We start from the raw sequence: 21,849 nt of genomic DNA on the forward strand, positions 1-21,849 counted from the left end.
TTTTACAACATTAGGCAATCAAACATAATATATGTATATATCCATTTAATATAGCCCTAATTTCATAAAATAATTATTGGAATTCATAATGAATTTAATTCTTCTTGTTACGTTTTTAGAATATATAAAAAGGTTCCGTTAACCAGTTCTTAATTATAAGTAGTAGGGTAAATATCAAATATAAATTATTCAATAATATATTCTTCAGAAAAAATATAAAACAGAAAAAACGGAAAAATATATTTTTCCCAAAACATATTCTTTTATTTATGGATATTTTTTCATGACGCAACACTAATTATGAGAAAGTTGTATACGTATAACTAAATATACATATATACTGTAACTTTAAATGACTTTAAGAGCTCCATTACAGACGACGTAAGTATAATTCTTTTTCGTTGTCTTTTTCGTTATTCAATTATAAAACAGTATCTTTGGAAGAGTGCAGTCTGGTCACAAGACAATTGAGTTTTGATACCATATCATTGCAATAGTAACCTATTAAGTTTCCTTTTATATATGTGTTTCGTATATAACACAAGTGTACTTTAATTATAAATATAAAACGATATAATTTTTTTAATAAAATCTTTCACTTTATAACCAGAATTGAGTAAATAAAACTATGACAAAATAAACTACACTCTTATTTAGCATCACCAAACCGTAAACCTTAATTGCGGAGTATATATAACATGTGACTGGCTGCAGCCATTATAGCGCTTCTAAATTTTCCGACCAGCCGCCATACCGGCCGCCTTAATTAGGGTTCCATATTGTTACAAGTGAAACCCTGTTGTTGACATGCTCCATGTCAAACGCATCGTTTGTTTCAAGAACTTTTCGAACACGGAAACCATTTGAGCGATTCACTTTTAATGACGAGATGTAGTTTGGTTGACATTTTGATAATTATGAAAAGGACTTTGTTATAATTAACTTAGATACGTGAGAAAATAGGCAATAAATGCCGCGTGATTACTCTTCATTTCACTGTTATTAAATCACTTGGGTTGCTGCTACGAATTTGCTGAGTATTGCTAGTTCGAGGCTATGAAATACGTCGTTCAAAATAAGCGTATCATATTCAGTATTTGTATTTTTTAAGAGTCTTGACACACGATATTTGCGCAATTTGTACTATATTACGTAGGTATGTTACATCTTAAGTGTTGGTGTACATTAAAATGTATACAATATGTGAAGTGATTCAGACCCAGATAATGTAGTAGCTGTAAAGCTCCTTGTGAAAGAGTTCGTCCAAGGAAGAACCGACACCTTACCTGTTTCTACCGCCAAGCGTTCCGGTTTTGAAGGGCAAGGTTGCTGGTGCAATTACAGGCACATGGGACTTGTCAACTTACGTCATCACGGTATCGGGCGCAGAGGCGATGCCCCTCAGATCTGTGTGATTTAAAGCTCTGAGTGGCACAACAACTGTTAGGGACTGGCGCTATAGGCGTGTCGCTTACCACCAGGTACACGACTTGTTCGTTCCGTCATTTAGCATTATAAACAAAAAGATAAATATTAGTCCTATGATCACGTAACAGTAGAGCTCATTGTGAAAGAGTTCGTCCAGGGAAGTACCTAACCTATTTCTGCCGCCAAGCAATGTGAGCATTACGGGCGTTCCAGATTCGAAGGGTAGAGGCTGGTGAAATTACAGGCACATGGGACTTTTCAACTTATGTCTCAGGTGACAGGCGCAATGGCAGCATTGAAATTTAATTCTATATATTCTATATGTGACCATAGGGTATCTGGAGATTAAATACGTATTTTATACAAAACTGAGGGCATACTCGCTTGGGCCTGCAGCATGTAATTTATTTAGTACATTTTAATGTATATTAGGCATTTAGCGCTATTCCTGTTGTAGTTTGCTAAGTTTTAGGAAGGTAAGTTTAAAATCATCTAAATACTTCTGTTAGCGTCGTAGAAAACGACTACACTTTGAGTGTCAAATTGCGTGCTGATCCTTTCTTTTGCATGCAGTAGTACAAAATACAGCAAAAGCAGTGCGGACAGTCTGTTAACTTACCTTAATAAAACATTAATCTCGGCATATGTTCAACATTTAATTAATTCGTCCAATTAATTATTTTACCCGCATATCATTTTACGGTGTCGTATTAATTTGACTAATTAAATTATGCGGAAAATGTTTTTGAAATAAGTAAAAAGAGAAGTTATTATATAAACAGAGATTTAAAAACATAATACGCGTATTTTAATATTTTATTTGTTCAAAATCTATCTTTTTTTTGAAAGAACGTCATGTGGAAAGGTTCTAAGTTCTTGCGAAAAATAATACACAAAATATTCTAAAAAAAAACTCAAACGCCTTTTCGTTTAGAAACCAAATACTTTTTTTGTTTTTGAAAGCTTTATTGGCCAGATTTAAAATGTAACCCTCTTAAAAGCTTTTGTAACGATACTTTATTGTAATAAAGTTATTCTAGTGTAAGCATGAAATCTTTATCACAGTTTATTAAGATATATTATTATGTTATATTTAAATATTTATTTATTATTACCTACGGAACTAGAACTAGATGAATTCTTCAAACTTTTGAGAGCTTTTTTAACATCTTTTGAAAGAGCTATTTCATAGTAAGAGCGCGTCAGGCTTGAGACTTTAGATTTAAATTCAACTGCATGAACCGCCTTCAATAAAACCGGTTCAAATTGTCAAACCTGATGTGTTGTTGACTGTACTTTCATATTTCCTTATTTAGTAAACACTTTTGAGGTTTCCTAGCAAGTACATAATAGAAGATTAGTTCGTTTCTGCAAAGAGAAATCGATAAGACTTCAGCGAAACTCTTTTTCAAATAACCCGTTAATTGAAAAAATAAACCGGTATTTATTTACCACAGGGTAGAAATTTGAGACGGGTCAGCAAGGGCTACTTTACTTATAGATTTTGAAAATGATTTTACTTAAATAAAATGAAATCGCAAAGATCTGAGGGGCACTCCCACTGCGCCCGTTCCCCTGAGACATAAGTCGACAAGTCCCATATGCACGTAATTTCACCAACATCCTTACTCTTCAAAATCGGAATGCTGTAATACTCCCATTACGGCTTTGCTACTAAAATAGATGAGGTGGCAGTACTACCCTGGACGTTCGTTTGTATTGGACCTGGACTTTGACAACGAGCTCTACTAATTTATATCTATTTTTATATATAGCTATATGAAAATTGCCGTTCATCTGGCTGTATCATTTTACAAAATCTATGAATGGCAATCAAAATATCTTCAAAATTCATGAACAGTCTTCTAGAATCATTTTCTTGGAACTGACGATAAAGTTAAACGGTCAAATTTCCATCTAGTATAGATGTACAATAAGCATGAATATTCGAGTGCCATTAACGGATTTCCATATTTATAATAACTTAGTCCTTTATAAACTCAAGAAGAAAATATAACAGACAAAACATCGCCGAGAAATAGACAAAAAAAATATTGAACTTACCATTTGAGAAATTTGCGCTTTTTTTTACTTCACGTAAATAGTGATGCAACTGCCGACGCAAGTTTGTACGCAAAAAAAATGTTTAACAAGGCATTTAGAAATTAACCCTGTATGCTTACCAATATGGCTTAAGTTCAACAACAATTTTGTAATTTGAATCTTTTCTTTTTTATAAACAATATTTGTGTCATGTTACTTTAAATACTTACCACTCGGTTTTTATATAACATTATATCTAATTGATGAGGTTCTTATGTTCAATGAGAACAAGGAATGGGCCTAAAAATGTAATGTATAAACGTATTTGTAAACAATATTTGCGTAATGTTACTTTAAATACTTACCACTCGTAGGGCGGTTTTTGTGTAACATTATACCTAATTAGCAAATAAATTTTCATTTCATTTCATTAATTGATGAGGTTATTATACTCAATGAGATCAAGTAACGTGCCCAAAAATGTCATGTATTAACGTAAAAATTTTAAACAAAATTGGGGGAGTGTTCTACTTGCTTTCGTGGCCGAACGGTCAGATACCGTGTTATTATACCACGCAGAGGTACCGGGTTCTATTCCTGGGCCTGGGAGAAATATTTGTATGGCCCTTATTTATTTCTTTATTATGATTTTTATTTCCGATTGATGTTTACATAGACAACCAAAATATTTTGCAAATTTTTTAATGTATTTATTTTTTTTGGAAATGAAACTATTTTTTCACGTCTAAATTTTGAATTTCGTTTTTTTTTTCAAAAAACCAGTGCTTCAGGCGTTTTACATTAAAATTTAGATAAGTTTACTAATAAGCCGAAATATATTTAGATTTCACAGTTACATCGTATTCTTGTATATAAGTTAAAATCGTTTAGCTTGTGTAATAATTATAACATTATATACTGACAGTTAGGGCTATAGGTACTGTTTAGTCGTAGTAATCTGTGTCGTCTATCAGAAGTGGGAGGCAAAAGCGCTAAATATGTATCGACCACTCCATAGGAACTCCGCAGAGGGGAGAGGGTGTAGAGCTATTTCAAGGGGATGAATAGCCCTCCACACGTCATCTATTCTAGATAATAGAGAAGGTCGGCTAAAAGTAGAAATTGCTTTATTGATTTTGCAATGGTAATTGGTTTTCGCTATATAAAACTACATCAGAAACCTTTCTACATTATATATAAATAAGTAGGTACAAATTGTTAATGAAATCTTCAGTCAATGTAAAAGAGAAACTTTTCTTTATTTCTACTTTAGTTGCAGACTTTTTGCAAATTAATACAACTTATTACGATTTCTGCTAACACATCATGTTAACAAGTTACGTAATTTAGTAAAATAAAAATGTTCTGTGTTTGAACTTGCAAATTTTGTATTTGATATCGCTAAACCGTCTACAGGGCCCTATTCGAGGTTCAAAAATGTTCGTTATTTATTCTTCTATGCTTGGGCAACAATGTGTGTACAAAATTAGGCCTTTTCAAGGCAAGAGTGAATAGGCATTATTTAGGTATGCATGGCCCATCGTCGACCTCATCGTCACTTTCCATCAAGGGAGAAGGAGGTCAAATGCGCACCTATTTCATCATAAAAATCCGGACCAGTCAACTCCAGACAACGTTATAAATTACTGTACATAAGACATAGAGGTACATATTTTTCTGAGTCTGTACACAGGCTGATACATTATATAGTATATCACTCTCTTGTTTTTAAGCAGCGTGTTTCGTTCGGCTTTCGTCGATATAAAACAGGTAAATCAATTTAGACAAATTATTTATTATCACTAGTTATGTTTCTTGTAATATTTTTCTTCTTCACGATATGGAAACTATTATAAAAACGGCTTTATTTGAAATCCACGATATACTATGGGGAATGTTTTTGTTTGTCAACGGGAAACAATCTGTCCTCCTTTATCTTCGGAAATTTCGTTTTTTCTATAATAATCTATAGAGCCACACATGTCAGTATCACGTAAACAGAAAGTACACAAATCCAGGCCCTATACGCGTTTTTCCTTGTTTTGCAGAATAGGAGATCAATGCCCCATGATGGAATATTTATGGGCAATAAGAAGGCGTTATTCAAGGACACGGTCGCTCCATAGGGCCAGTTCGTCGGGAACCAATCGCAATATTATCCGCGCAAATCCCGATATTATCTTTATACGGATAACAATCCTCTATTTTCCTTAACGAGGTGTGTTGACACATACAAGGAACGTGAACTGAATTGGATACAACTTGGCCTACTTGAAATCGTGTGGATTTAAGAGAGTAAAGCAAATAAAATGAAGCTGCGGAGTTTTGTCAAAAAAGGCCTGTTGGAGTTCCATCAAGATTTTCCATTTCCCGTTTGTATTTTTCTTGGTGTTAGAAAATGAAATATTTGAACGTGATATCACATAAGATACACTTATTATATATAAACACTATACATAATTATATTCGATATTGTACGCAAGATTTTATTTTTATCTGGCGCAGGCATTTTATCTAAAATATATTGAATTACCTGTTTTATATCGTCGGAAACCGAATAAAGCACCCAGCTTAAAAACAAGAGAGTTATATAGTATATAATGTATCAGCCTGTGAACCGACTCAGAAAGTCATGTACCTGTATGTTTTATGTACGGTAATTTATTTTAGGCGCTCATACGAAATATGTAGCGTTCTTATACTAATCAACATATAAATATTGTAACAAAGATTAACGGCATGGGGAACTTAAAGACAGATGCGTCGTCGTATTGAAAGCAAGATAAGCATAGTGAGATTATAAGTCTTAATTGTAATTAGCAAAATAGAATTGAAAAAAAAAAGAAATATAAGTACTCTAGTTAAAATAAGTTTCATTTTCAATGTGTGTAGTAATCGCGAAATTGTAATGTATTTAAATAACTTGAAAGCAAGTCTCAATCTTGTGGAAAATTTCTTATCAGATAATTTGAAGACCATAGATTGGCATACCCGGTAAGTGGTTGTGTTGGCAGCATCGGCAGATGGCAGTGAGAGAAGCGCGAAGGGCAGCAGCAGCGCACTGGACATGCGCCGCGGCCCCCCCATGCTCGCGCACCATCCGCGCGCGGACCCACCTCCCTGCGGACAAATAGAAATAATTAATATTTCATATTTTATGTATGCATATACTTGCTTCCTATGGTATTATGGTGCAGGATTGTTATCCTCGATTGTAGAAGCACAGAATAGTAATTTTCATTGATCAAAAACATTGTTTTTAATTAACATCAACTGTGAATAATATTCTTAATTCTCTTTTACAATACTTATTGTTTAAGGAATTGATTAGACTGACGCATTACACTTTAGAGTACTGAACACGTGATACGTGACAAATGTAGGTACAATTTCCTGTAACCTTTCTACTCATTTTATTCTATATATCCTACTCTATATAGAGAGATTTATCTCAATATGCTATCGCAGCACCCCATTTCATTTTCAGTGACAGGCGTGAAACTTCGCTATAGAGAAACTTCTGAATAGGAATGCTTCCGTTTGAATGTCACTTTGTTCTGTAATTTTGGAGACTAATGCTAACGGAATTATCACAATTACAATATTAAATTCTGTTATACTGATTACCAAGTAGTCTACTAAAAACTTTCATACGTTTTCGTCGAGATTAGTGCACTTTTTTTGCAAGTTTCATTACAATATGGTTCTTTCACCGTTTTAGGGAATAATAATTACTAATTTCGAAAGTTGCAATATATCAACGTCACGCAATTCACGCCCTATGTGCACCGTTACAATTAGCTAGTAGCAGCATAGTAGGTAACAGTGTGCCTCTGTGGCCGAACGGTTACCATGCTAGTCTGCCACGCAGTGGTCTCAGGTTCTATTTTCGGGCTGGGAGAAATATTTGTATGGCCTACATTTCTTTCTATCGTGAATTGGGGTGTAATTTGTGGCTGTCTATGTGTGTGTTCATGGCATACGCGCTACAGGGTTTTTTAGTATAGTGCTGTGAGTGTGTGCGTTATTTATATTATTATTATAACATATCGTAAAATTCGATATGCCGATATAATGTTTATATAAATGTCTCGGAGCATATATTAAATAAATAAATAAATAATAGATAGGACTTTATTCACGAACCACACACATACCTATAGCTGGTATATACATATAATCACATGAACTACTTTTGAACTACTTATACTCAACTAAGGCTTGATTTATATTTATAGTAGCCTCAGCACAGTGCTGTTTTTCGGTCTCCATTTGTGTTCTCTGTCGGACATTGTTGGAACAAGATTTTTTTTTATAATATCAAGTGACGGGACGAACAAGTCACAAGATTTTAAGCTATACGCGCGTCCATAACAGAATCAGTGCCACCCAGGGCTTTAAATCGCAAAGATCTGAGTGGCACTGCCACTGCGCCCGTCACCCTGAGACATAAGTTGACAAGTCCCATGTGCCTGTAATTTCACCAGTACCCTTACCCTTCTAAACCGGAACGCAGTAATGCTCACATTACAGTTTGGCGGCAGAAATAGGTTAGGTGGACTGCTAGGGAAGTACTGACTTCGGGGCGTACTTTTTCACAAGGAGCTTTACTGCTACTGTAGTAGACCCTCATATAGGAGGTACTGCAACGTTTTTAGTCCCTTGTTTTTGCAAACACGCACACACTCAACATAGCGCCGCACTAGGGAAACCCTGAGTCGCGGGTGCCACACACATAGATAAATACAAATTACCCCCGAACTCACGAGAGAAATAAATTGAACAAAACATTGCAACAATGTAAATATTAAAAAACGACCTCAATATGAGAGACATATTATGTCTCGGTGCTGTGGCCATTTTTCCTTATTTTATAGTTGAAATTCGTTTGTGACCTAACTTAAAGTGACTAACTTGTTTCTCTTATCGCAAGTGGGTACAGTAACTATTTCATGCACGCAAGAAAAAGAACAATGGAAGTGCCATAAGTCTCGACTACTATCGGAACCGATCTCTCCAAAACGCACACAAACAAAATGATAAACACTATGAAATTTTGATAATGATTGGTCATACTTTCTAATTTAAAAAGATGTAACAAATTCCGCATTGTTAATATAATTTAAACTTTACCCATTTGCTATATCGTTCAAAGTACAATACCTCTAAATTTCAAGTAACAACGTTTTGATTTTATATTGAAATTTTATTCAAAATGCTGTCGTCTTGCGGCCAGTAGCTGCACTACAACGAACGATTAACATCTGATCGAATAGATAATCAGAAAATTGAAAATTTATTAAAATAAGACTTACCGATGATTTGAAATACTATACGGGTAGTATTTTTGGTGCAACTATTATTTTTGCACTCCAAAACGGCACAGTAAAGCATTTTTCTACGATTTTAGAGAATTTGAGCGAAAGAATGACACAGCCATACCATATTTGTATGCCGAAATCAGCGGACAGAGCTCAAGTAGGTCTTTCGAGATCTATAGTTGACACGCGTCAAACGCTAACTAACCACTTCTACTGTATTTATTGTTATGTGGTTTCACGTATCTAAATAGCATGGAATATGTACTTGTACGTAGGACGTACAACATAATAAATGTTCCACTTTTCTTAAGATATCCATTACTTGTATTTTAGTGTTACAACAAAAACTTGTTACATTGTAGAAGGTTTGGCGTCTCTCTCAATAGAGGTTTCTCCGCGTCTCCCTACGGGCGTAGATATCGACGTAGACCCCGAAAGTGGAGCGACGATCTAGAGGAAACAAATGGACTCTCATTCTTCGCGTTTCAAATCGAAAAAGTTGGCACCGTAAAAAGAGGAATTTAAAAAATAAATAAAGTTCTGACGGTTTACTAATTTTACCGCCTCATATAAATATTGAAAAAAGTTCGTATTTCCGTTTTTGCTTTTTTAATCTTTTAGTTAATGATTGTATAATCTTTCTGTAAGATAATGTATAAATAGCACATACTTAACTTCTAATTTTAGTAGTAGGTCCAGTAGCAGTAGAACTCCTTACGAAAGAGTTCGTCCAGAAGGAAGTACTGCCACCTTACCGATTTATGCCGCCAATTTTTTACTATCATAAAAAACTTCCAATTTAGATCAAAGAAAGAAAGAAAGAAATCATTTATTCCTTGAAACACAGTACACATGCATTTTATAATAATAATAATAATACTGATAATAATAGTAATAATAACCTAAGGATTTGAAACTAAATACATATATTATAATATATAGAGTACAAAACGTGTGTGTTGTGCTGCCAAGGAAACTGTGATCCACTCAGCTTGTTGTCGTCTCACATTCAAGTGCTACGACGCTGATTTTCAGCGGATCCGGCAACAGAACACACGAGGCACGGAACATAGTAGGCGATACTAAAGACATTGGATGACACAAGCACAAAATTATATTAATTTAAACACAAAACATGAACAGTCTATTCCATTAAGATACAATTAACGTAGTTACCATTTAATAAGTGCTATGTCATGCGCAACAGATTACAATACAATTGAATGGAAATTAATATGATAAAATAGGAAAGTTATAAAATAGGGTTTAATTAATTAATTGAGAGGTTAGACAACAAATTACAATACAATTGAATGGAAATTAATATGATAAAATAGTAACGTATATATATTTAATTTGATAAAATTATAAAATAAGGTTAAATTAATTAATTTAGGAGTTTGAATTACAATTAAACAGACGATCAATATTAGTCATATCAGCGCACATTCATGTAATAATTTCGTTTCAGTACTGTTAAATATTCCGAAATAAGAACCCAGTGTCTTTATCATTTTCAGCACGTTCACCTGAGTAACTTAACGAATCTGATGCTGATGAGCAATATATAACTGCCATTGCAATTGCCCTGAAAAAAGAATATTTCGATGTAGGCCGATTACCGTTGGCACTACGTTGAGAGACCTCGCGTCAAAACACTAAGCAATAAGCAACTATCAGTTCACGCTCTCCGTATTGTCCAGAACTACCCAAGGGATAAGGTGCCGTTTAAATTCGACGTAACTCCGTTAATAGAGGAACTTTAGTTGACGAGGTTAAGCTACTCGTATCAAAGGTTTGTAACTAATTCCGCAGTAACGAGCTTTCAATTAGGTTACTATGACAATTAATTATAGTCTACCTTGGTCAGTCAGTCAATGATCCTATATGGACTAGAACGCCTTACCTATACTGTCCCATCTGATATGTTTCCAGTCCCATTTCGATAAACATACGATCAGACAGAATTTTAATGCTTCATCCTCTAATATCCATCTTACCAAAGTATTGGCCTTCGAAACGCACTCATGTACGAAAATTCCACTGCGGAATATTCCATAATATTGTTCCAAGTTTTAACTCGTAGACGGATTAGCTTCTGAATAGATATTTTCTACATCACAATCCTAATAATTTAGTATCTTTGTTCCCAAGTTCACAGACCTATTTCGTCGCTGTCCGGCTTAGATGTTCCACTTCAATAGATACCGATTTGAAAGCCTTGTTTCAATTCGTCCTTAACATCAATCTCACCTTTCACGCACGAACGCAAGTTACCCTTCCTATCAGCCAAATCCCGTTCGGCTTTTATGTCTTCAATATATGGTACATCAACCTCGTAGGCAGTACCGTAACGCTTTCGCCACCAAGCTCTGAGAGTCATTGTCGGATGAGTCGTTAACACGTTGGCCTGGCACACCCAAAATCTATTTCGCCGACCCCAAAAGTCGAAGATGGTGAAATGAAGTGTGAAGAACCTTTACTCTCAACCAGTACCGGCTGTCGGCACTTTACCGAGCTCCGAGGCAATTCGCATTGCAGTAGTGTTTTACATCAATGCCCCTTACATAAAGACTTAAATGCAAAGGGTCAATACGGCCTTTCCTGTAAGTTCAGCGAAAAATAATGACCCGCTTGAGAGATCCAAGGACTTGCAGCAACCAGGCCTAACGTATTAGCAATAAAGGAGAATCTTTGCCAGCATTTCGGGCACCCTACTACGGAGACCGAATTTCATTCATTTAATAATATAGTCTCAATATTTAACAATTTAATGTTGTTCATATCCATGTAGGTAAAAGGCTTTTTATGAATATGTAAAGAAAAATTATTTTTCTTTCATGAATTGAAAAGCGGTTCTCTAGATAAGAATATCTTTGGCGCGCTTCATGGAAATAAGATAACATTTTGTTAAAATCCTAACACAAACGTACGTTGAAAAGGATCAGTTTTCAAATAGTAAAGGAAAAGTGCTATAAATTTAAAACGGCAAATGGCTGCGGGGGATGAGCGGTACTCAGGTTTCCAGGTCGCACGGTTATGTGAGCGAATACTCGGCTGTTGGAGTGCTCGTTTTTAGAAACCGTTACAGTCTAGGTACGAACTCAGGACAATTAGCGCCCTAATTTTTTTTATGATACCAAGTGACTGGACGTACATTACGGACGGCTGGTGCCTAAAGCATCATATAAATATTTTTAACCTAATGCTCATTTAATATAAATTTATTTAATATAAACTTTTTTCATATAACAATGAATTTAATATAACGAATGTTTAATATAAACTTACATGCTATAATTTCATTTTTGATAATAATTATTAACCCTAACACTCAATTTATTTAACAATTATAAGTTATAAACCTCAGTTTGCGTAATTAAATACATTATTATTAACTGGAATAAATTTAATTAAAAATAAATTCGGTTCTTGCACCCGACGGCCGCTGGTAGACCACGCTCGCTTTGCTCGTTCGGCTGCTCGTTTTGCTTTTTCATATACTAACCAAACCCAATCTACTAAAGGTGGGGCACACATTACAGGTAAGTATTTACCTCTTAAAATTATCTGAATTGACAATAAAATGATTGATAAAAAGAGTTTTTTTTTAAATGTTTTTATAAAATGCGAATGTTATTACAAACGAGAATAATTATATAAAATTAAGTCATAGGAAGTGTATTTGGTCCGATTGAAAAATATATTAAATGAACGTGATACCCATTAAAATTAGTTTATTTGATTTTCATACAAATGATGACCATTCAAAATTTTATAAACATTTTTTTTTAGTTTTAAATGTTGTGTTTTGAATTTTTAGTTGGTGATTTGTAGTTATGAGTCCATTCGTGAAATAATCTCGTGCAATCATTATGAATATTCTTTATTGCTCCAAATAAATACAACAGAAATATTAATTTAACAGAAGGTTAGCAAAGGTGGGCTTATCTCTAAAAGAGATCTCTACCAGCCAACCCAGGTCAGTGAGAACTAAGGTTATAAGCGGGTGGGTTACCATTTTGAAATTTATCTCCTTTAGTTCACCCTGAAGCCAGCTCTGTGTTATGTGGATGTTTTCTTTTTCCTTTGACGCGCTTCCCCAGAGATTTATTTAAGAGAATCAGTTTTACCTTTGTGATAGTCTTCTCGAGTCAGTGGAAGAAATTACACAATTTTATAAAATTCGTGCACTTATATTATTAAAGCAAGTGAATTCTGTTCAAATAAAAAAAAATGTACATATTTGTTCTACGTTTCATTCAAATCGATGTAGATTTGTATGGAAAGTAAAATAGAATTGTCCGAATTTTTGAAAGTCAAAAATGCATGAAGTACATTAAAATAAAATAGATGCCAGAATTTTATTCGCTGTTTTCTAATTTCTTGTTTTTCGGTGTCGATTATTTATATTTGAAATAGGGACATGGTTTTTGATTTTAAAATGCCTCAGAAAACAAATGAACTTAAACAGCCTTTAAAGCTTATTTGTTATTATTTAATTTTTTGTTTTTCGTTGTTGTTCCCGGTGGGACTTGAACCCGAGTCCATGCTGCATCGTAGCATCGCTCTTTGCCAATTGAGCTACAGGTCCAGTTACCGAGCCGTCGAAATTCTCCATGTATTCATAATTATAACTAGTCATAACAAAACTCATTAGTTTTGTTATGACTGGTTATGATTATTAGTTTTTTGTGCAATAACTCCATTGAGTTATTGCACAAAAAATCTTATAAAAAATAACTGATGATCCTTAAACACACGTTCTGCCTGTTTTGGAGTCCATTCCATCTTGTTAATACTACATTTGTTCAAAACGCCGCTGAAAAATTTGAATAAAGAAGGATGGCGACATCTCGTGTATTTTGTGACCCAGTGTTTTTGACGACGTGCATTAAGGAGAGCTATCCATACTTGTGATTCTTTATCAAAGCATCAAAAAAGCTAATTGAGTACAGCCTGTAGAAGCTGGGGTTATAAAGTTGATAAAGGTTATGTTTATAACATTGTCCTGTATTTCGCTTCAGATGTTTGTTCGTAGTAGCAGAAAACAACAAGTTTTCAGTTTGTTCCCAAAAATAATAAAGAACTTCTTGAATATTCCCAAATCTGACAAACTCTGCCACATTTAATGTAGCTTGTCATGTTCCGCAGCAATGAATATGAATAAAAATTAAATATGCCCAAATGGCAGAACTCTGCCACAAATTGTCACACTGTTCTCAATATCAATGTAACATTGTCATTGGCAAGAGGTCTCTTGTCAAAACCTTCCTTTGCAACTTTCATTATCACTCATTTAAATATTTTTGTCACATTGTGTTTTATTTTTTGCTTTATGTCCATTACTGTTTAATTGATTATTTCATTAGGTATTTTATAGCTTTAATATTGTATGTGTGTGCTATAATATAACCAATACTTCAAGTAGGCAAACATTCAATCATGCTTAAGAGGAAACGTGCGTACATGAACGTTACCTAATCTACTCGTATGGTCGAACTAAATCAATTGCGTTGTGTTCTTGCATCTACTCTAAAATACAATATTTTACTTTTTTTATTCCTGACTTCTAAAATATACAAAAATATGTTGATAACTAAGCATAAACTAAAACGCAGAATTATACTGGCAAAGTCCATGAACGGCTCTTCGTCGTTAATGGGGCGGATTTCGCCATCCTTCTTTGTATTATTAGGTATAATAGTACATGCTTGTTTATTATGGGTCTTTAAAACACCGGTTCAGATATTTAAAAAAATTATGTTTCTTTCATAAACTTACAGGCAAATTTGGCATTGACAGTGTTAAATTTGCAATGTTGCATTTCGGGCAAGACATCTGTGTCTAAACTAGATAATTAATTATCTGTATTTCAGACATCAGCGCTCTTTCGTGAATCCATGAATATGTGACTGATTTCAAAAATAACATTGTCTTCTAAAGTAGGCCTAGGGACTATGAGTTCAAATCTAAAGTTAATTATAATTTCCTTTTTTTTATAATGCAAAGTGACGGGACGAGCAAGTCGTGCGCCTGTTGGTAAACTACACGCGTGTACATAACAGTTGCAGTGCCACTCAGGGCTTTAAATCGCAAAGATCTGAGGGGTACTGCCACTGCGCCTATCACCTTGAGTCATAAGTTAACAAGTCCCATGTGCCTGTAATTGCACCAGCACTCTTACCCTTCAAAACGATTTAGTCGTGACCTCCCTGTGAGTAGAATGGACATTATTGAATCTGTGTGGAAGTGTGTGTTGGTTAAAAGAGAAAAAACTGCTGTATAAAACTTAATAAGTTCTCGGTTTCATCATATTATGTAAGCCGAGATTGACTTTCTCCACATTTTCATCTACATAGGTACATGTGAGCTTATAAATTTGTGCCTATACTGCACCATAGCGCGTTTAAATAAAAGTTTAATTGTGCAGCCAAAAGCACACATAGCTTCATACTTAATTGCTTTGGTCCTTATCATTAGTGGCATAGAGAAAATTAAAATTGATTTCTCCGTGTAACTCTGAGCGTTCTGTAAATAAAAACTTCTTTAAATATAGTTGCTTTTTTATAAATGGAACCCATTTCAACGTTAATGGGGGAAACCCAAGACGTAATCTTTAGAAAACTTCGTTCCGCAGACTTTAAAATGCCATGGCGCTTTAACTTTATGACACGAGAAGGTTTAAGTCGATTCAAGTTTCGTAGAAAGCTTTTCGCGAATTTTTTAAGGGCTTGTGAACTAAACTTCTTACTGATGAACGTGTAGTAACAATCACAAACAAAATCTTAAAGCTCTGTGAACATAAGGAGATCGTTCTGAAATAGTTAATATTGGTTTATGTTCAAACATTGTAGTATTTATGATAATTAGGCGAAATGCATTATCTTTTAAGTTGGAGCTCTCGTGAACTATCAAGGATTTTTTTGTAGTTGACTCTCGAGTGCAGCATTTTCCATCAATTTTTTATAAGCTTGTCCAGTTGCAGTGCCGCTCAGAACTTTAAATCGCAAAGATATGATGGGCACTACACCCGTCACCCTGAGACGTAAGTTGAAAAGTCCCGTGTACCTGTAATTTCATCAGCACCCTTTACACTTGAAAACCGAAATGTGCTAATGCTCATATTACTGCTTGGCGGCTGAATAGGTAAGGTGGTAGTACTTCGCCGAACGAACTCTTTCACAAAGAGCTCTGCTACAAAAATTTTGAGTTCTATATTGAAATCTCAAAAAGTGAGCACTCGTTTTCTAGAATTCGTCACAATTTGCTGAAATTGTACGTCTATATATAATTATGGCACCAATATCCAGCGACATTTTTTTGATAAGAATTCACAGATAATTATTGTTATTGTTAGATTGTTCTTCCATCAAATTAGGTATGATATAGACTGTCATGTACGAGGATTGATACATCTCCTCCCTTTTTGTTATATCGATATTGAAATAGTGGTAATATCCTGTGCTTTAGAGGCGCCATGTGTCATCCTCCGATGTTTCTGTTAAAACATATATGTTTCGAAAAAAATGAAACTAAAGTAACGGCTGTCGTTTGTTACTAGTATTATTCTTAGGTGCTGACAAGAGTTGTTGTGAATATCAGCATCCGCATCCGCAGTCGCGTATAATCAGCATAAATTAAAACATCCGCATCGGCATTCATCGATGCTGATATTCATTGCGGATGCTCGAGTCGTGACAAGACCTAAAAGGCACGCTAGAATAACTTGCAAACTTTCCAGAAACAGGCTGTAAGCTGAAAAAGCAGTTCAGCTCTTTTTTAATATGTAATTTTCAAAAAATTCCAGAACGATTGAGGCAGATTGTTTGTTTTCATGCAGATTTTGTTAACAAATGTCACAAAATTATTGAAAGAACCATTGACTTACAATATGGACGTCGGGTCCGCGCTAAAGTGTCCGAACTTATAGGGCGTTAAAATCGTATATAGAGCGTCATTCACGCTTTAGTCTTCGTTTGTTCGACTGACAGCGAAGCAAGCAAAATTAGACAGTACTGCGATGACATTACAATTTAAATTCAACGTTTTAGCTTTTTCATATTCCTTTACATGTCACTACGTTTAAATAGGTTGACTTGGGACATTTTTTTTCGTGGTTTTTGTATTAGACCCGTCGTCCATTTATTTGTAAGTCAATGGAAATAACATTTTATTACAATACCAAGGAAAATGGAAAACTTTTTCATGACTAGTTAGATTCAGTACGCAAGTACGTTTTTCGCCTTTTTTTAATACACAAAATCAGTTTCCGCTGATGTCAATGTCAAAAATCAGTATCCGTATCAGCACCCACAGCAGTATCCGCATCAGGATCGGCATCAGCATCCGCTGATGTTTAAAGACTTGCATCAGCAACAACCCTGGTGCTGACAAAGGTGCTTGCTAGTATGTTCTTTGCGTAACGTGATATTTGTTTTTTCCTCAGAGCGGGTCGCCTGTAAATGTATTTTTTGAAATTAAAACGAATGTTCACAGACAGTTACGAGATGTTACTGATAAAAAAATAAATAAAGATCAATCTCAAAATGAATATAGAGTTTCAATGAAATTACAATGACTAGTGGTTTTAATAATTTTTTTTAAGGCCGCACACTTGGGAAACCTAGTGTCGCAAGTGCCATATACACACATAGACAACCACAAATTATACCCAAACTCACGAGAGAAATAAATGTAGGACATACAAATATTTCTCCCGGCCCGGGAATAGAACTTGTCACCTCTACGTGGCAGTCCGGCATGGTAACTGTTCGGCCTCAGAGGCAGTTAAATTACATTATATAAACACAACAGTATAGAGTACGAAAAAACCGACCTCAAAAGTCATTATCCCCTAGTTTGCTACCCTTAGAGGTGGAATATATTCTTCAACTTTAAATGGGACAAATCAAAATCAGTTCACAAAAAATTGGTTCAAATTTGAGTTATCGCGTAACATACATAAAAAACATGCAATCGAATTGAGAACCTCCTCCTTTTTTGAAGTCGGTTAAAAAGAATTAAACATGTTTAATGATCAAGAACTTAAATAAGGAACTAATTTTGTGTAGCCTAGTGGTGTGCTAGTGGGCTGGCTTTACTATATATTTTTTCGGATTTACTTTTATATGTCAGGTTTAGGCTCAATTTACGTTGCGGCGGAACGGAATGGAAGCGAATTTTTGTAACAAAATTGTACATAGCAAAATAAACATTATGTCAATTGTGCTACGTACAAACTAGATAAGAGCCAAAAAACAAGTCGAGCGGCTTCCAGCGAATTCTCACGCATGGTCGGGAATGCACGCGCATTCGCGGGAATTTCCGCAACGTCTAGGCGACGCCTGGTGGATTCGCGGGAAGTGGCGCGACGCCTGGTGAATTCGCGAGAAGTGGCGCGACGCCAGGTGCAGTGTGACGTCAAACGTCGATGAAAAAGCTGAGAATGCTCGAGCGTTCTGTTTTGCCAAAGCAGGACATTTTTAAATATTTTAGAGATAGCAGGACACGAAGCTCAAAGCAGGACGTATGATCACGTTAGCCTTGCGTCACCCTTTAGCAATATCAATATTAGAAAACACGAATATAAAAATGGGCACACAAATAATATACATAACATTTTCCGTGGGCAATTTGAAAAATATCTAAATATATGTCTTGTAGAGTTTGTTCAAGATATACCATTTAAAATAAGTTTTTACGAAATCCGAATTTGTTTTCAACATTTTAATTAATTTCATTAAACAATGGAACAAAACTGAATCAAGAGTTGACTGACGTACAAAATAAAACAATATGTAATTATAATAGAAGTTGTTTAAGTAGTAATGTGCATACATTATGTTGCTATGAAAATTAGTGAAGTAACTGTGTAATTCAATTTGAACAGTTGACAGCCGTGAATTAACAATATAAAGAGAAACTCCCATAACATGGACGAGAGCAAATTCATTACAGTGAAACACGAGCTAGCCATAATTAATTAGACCATTACAAACATTTCGTTCAGTCAACGTTCAGTCATTGAAATTAACACGTTTTAAGGGCATGATAACAATACTTGAAGGTTTACTATACAAACCTTTATATACCTGTTTAAACGGGGATGGCTGTTTTACGAATAAAATAAAATAATTAAAAACCACTTGAGGTAATATTAAGTGAAATTAGGAAACCTGAAATAAATATCTATATTAATCGTGTGGTTTTTCAAATATTGTTTACCTCTTATAGGTATGTCGGAGCCAGTTATCGCTTCAATGAGTTGCTGGCGTAGTTTGAATCTATTCATTCAGTCATTTGACATCGTCCTTTAATGATGGTCGTTGGCAGGGTTATCATAGTGAAGATGATGGTCAATGCTTTTAAACTAGCGCGTTAAATGCGTAAGATGGGTTTTTTGTGATAGTTACTTGGAAAGTGAACAACCGAGCGTAGTCATTCCCTGTGAATTCACTGCGTGACTTATAAAATCCATTTTAACCTGATACATTTTTGTACTTTTGAACTAATTACTGTGAAAAGTGGGCAAATGAATTAATTGCAATCAACTGATGTTATTATTTCACCGTCGGTTGAACGACAACTTCGTTATCAACGAGGAGTGAGTAGGCCAATTTTATCAATTCACGAACGTTTCTATTTTAATGCCTGACCAAATAAGTGATGAGGGTGTTTCCCTCAACGTTTCCCTTACGAGTATATTCAGACATGTATAATAACACTCATTACAGACAAACGCTAAAAGAAAGGTTGAATTACATGATAGCAATATTCTTATGAACCACTAGCCACATATACCAAAACGTTTAATTTGAAAAATGAATCACTTCTATCGTCAATTGATATACATATATGTATATATGTTGTTATTATAACTCAACCTTTTTAACGTTTCTCTCATTATGTCTACGAGTATACTAGGCTATTTTTATTATAATCATATATTACATGCTCTTTACATCCCACTGTAAGCCGCAGTCTTCACCAAAGAGAGGGTTTAGGCCATAGCCTAGCACGCCGGACCTTACAAATTAAAGCCACCCTATCTACGTTTTTGCTATTTACATGCCGCATCATGGTTACGACCGTTCTCCCCCTGGGCTATCGCCGCTCTCTCTGTCCACAATGATAAAATTATTTATTTGTGATACACATAAAGATAATATTAACACAGATGATTGCATATTTTAGTTGTACTTATTGTCATAGTTTGACAGTAGAGCGTGGGTTTTGTTTAAATGTAATTTATTAGTTGTTACTTAAATAACTTTTTATACATATAATAATAAGTGCGCATTTGCACTTCATCTCTAAAGTGACTTTGAGGTCAGGACAAATAATGCGTATTCACTCTCGCTTTGAAAAGGTTCAAGCTATAGCGTTCGGGGAATAAGTAAGCAGGTAGGGAATTTCACTCCCTAGTCGCTCACCATATAAATGTGGAAGCGAACCGCTTCGTGCGAATCGTGGGAATATCCACGACATAGGGGTGGAGCCCTAGCCTACGTCTAGTCCCCCGATGGTGGAAAGGGGAAAGGGGGAATTAAATCATGCATCTCCATCACACACTCTCTGTGATATTATATCATGTAGAAAAACAGGTAACTTTGAGATGGTGTTCAAGGCCCTGCCTTGTTCAATGCTTCGCACCTACTAAATCCGAGTCACCTATAAGTCTCTTAGCATGCTTGTTGATTGCATCCAAGCAATCTCAAATCAAGAGGCTATGTTGAGTGTATGCGTTATTATTATTATTATCCAAGGTGGCCAGTTTTAGCAGAGCCATCCCATAAGTGGCAGCAGTACTCTATACACGAGCGGACTTGTGCTTGGTATAGCTGAAGCAGCTGTCCCTGTGAGAAGTAACGCCTCACCTTGGAAAGGATACCAAGCTTCCTGGCTTCATTTTTGGCCATGGATTCAATGTACCTGCCGATGTTCAGATTAGAGTCCATTCCAAGTAGCTGTTGACGGTCGACTAGCGGTATGGATATATCACAAATAGTCGGAGTCAGGGGGTCTACTCTCGATCTCCGCCCGACATCCGTCCGAAACAATTACTGTCAAATAAGTAATATTCGACAAAATTAAAAGACAAGTATCAAGTATGAAGCTTCATTCGCATCACTCGCCTTTTCATTTGGTCAAGTATTGCTTATTTGGCATTGTCCCAGGTCATTGGGACTCTGTTTTGTGGAGAGTAGCAACAGCAACAATTATATACGCACCTTCAGATATATCACACACATACACTCATTGTTGAATCAGTACCACTCACAACACACTCAACACTTACTCACCACTTTCTTGATACACACTGCTACTTACTTATCTAACATAACTTAAGTCTTCTTTAAATTGTACTAACTCTTTGAACTTCTCATATTCTATTATTTTCTGGGTCCCAAATGAACAGTTTTATTGCACTGGTTTTGGAATTACAAAGTCCCTTTTAGTTTACTTGTAAGCCATTTGTTGATAAAAATTCGATTGATACTTATCTGCTAACACAGGTTAAACCCTTTTGTGGGGTCTGGATGTTGCATTAATCAATAACTAATAATTGCTGTATTATTTCTGTAGTATTTGTAATGGCTATCAATAAAGTTATTATTATTATATAGACACGCCTGCGTTTTGGTAGCGTTAAATTTGACAAGATTGGTATCGCTCCAAACTGACTTAGACTGAAACTGCCTTAATTGTCAAATTTAAACGATTAATCGCCGAATCTCGACAAGACTGTATTTCTTCTCCACTGACCCTTGCATAGGTAAAGTACCTGTCCACAATTGTGCTGTTATCAGCATACCCAAAGGCTCCTGGAATTAATATAATAATATCATTGATATGCAGCAGAAAGAGAGTTGCGTCTAGTACGGAACGCTGGCAAACTGTTTGTTTTGCGTTATGAATGATTTTAGTAACATACCAAATTATATTAAATTGAACATTCAAAATGTTAAGTTAATAAATTATGCTCAGAAAATACCATTAACTCTCTAATTTACTAACTTTGAAGGTTTCTGTCATTAACGTTTACGTCTTTGGT

At 35.1% G+C, this 21,849-nt stretch overlaps 1 protein-coding gene across 1 annotated transcript in view; it reads right to left on the minus strand.

Annotated features, from left to right (window-relative positions):
• LOC113231215 (probable G-protein coupled receptor CG31760) overlaps positions 1 to 21,849 on the minus strand; it is a 111,016-nt gene that overhangs the window by 19,834 nt on the left and 69,333 nt on the right. Inside the window, exon 3 of the mRNA XM_026465421.1 lies at positions 6,463 to 6,591. Within this exon, the coding sequence (XP_026321206.1) occupies positions 6,463 to 6,558 (96 nt within the window). The 5' untranslated portion in view covers positions 6,559 to 6,591. The remainder of the gene's footprint in view (positions 1 to 6,462; positions 6,592 to 21,849) is intronic.

Source organism: Hyposmocoma kahamanoa, unplaced genomic scaffold, assembly GCF_003589595.1.
Source record: "Hyposmocoma kahamanoa isolate Upper Pololo Valley unplaced genomic scaffold, ASM358959v1 65, whole genome shotgun sequence".
Lineage (NCBI taxonomy): Eukaryota > Metazoa > Arthropoda > Insecta > Lepidoptera > Cosmopterigidae > Hyposmocoma > Hyposmocoma kahamanoa.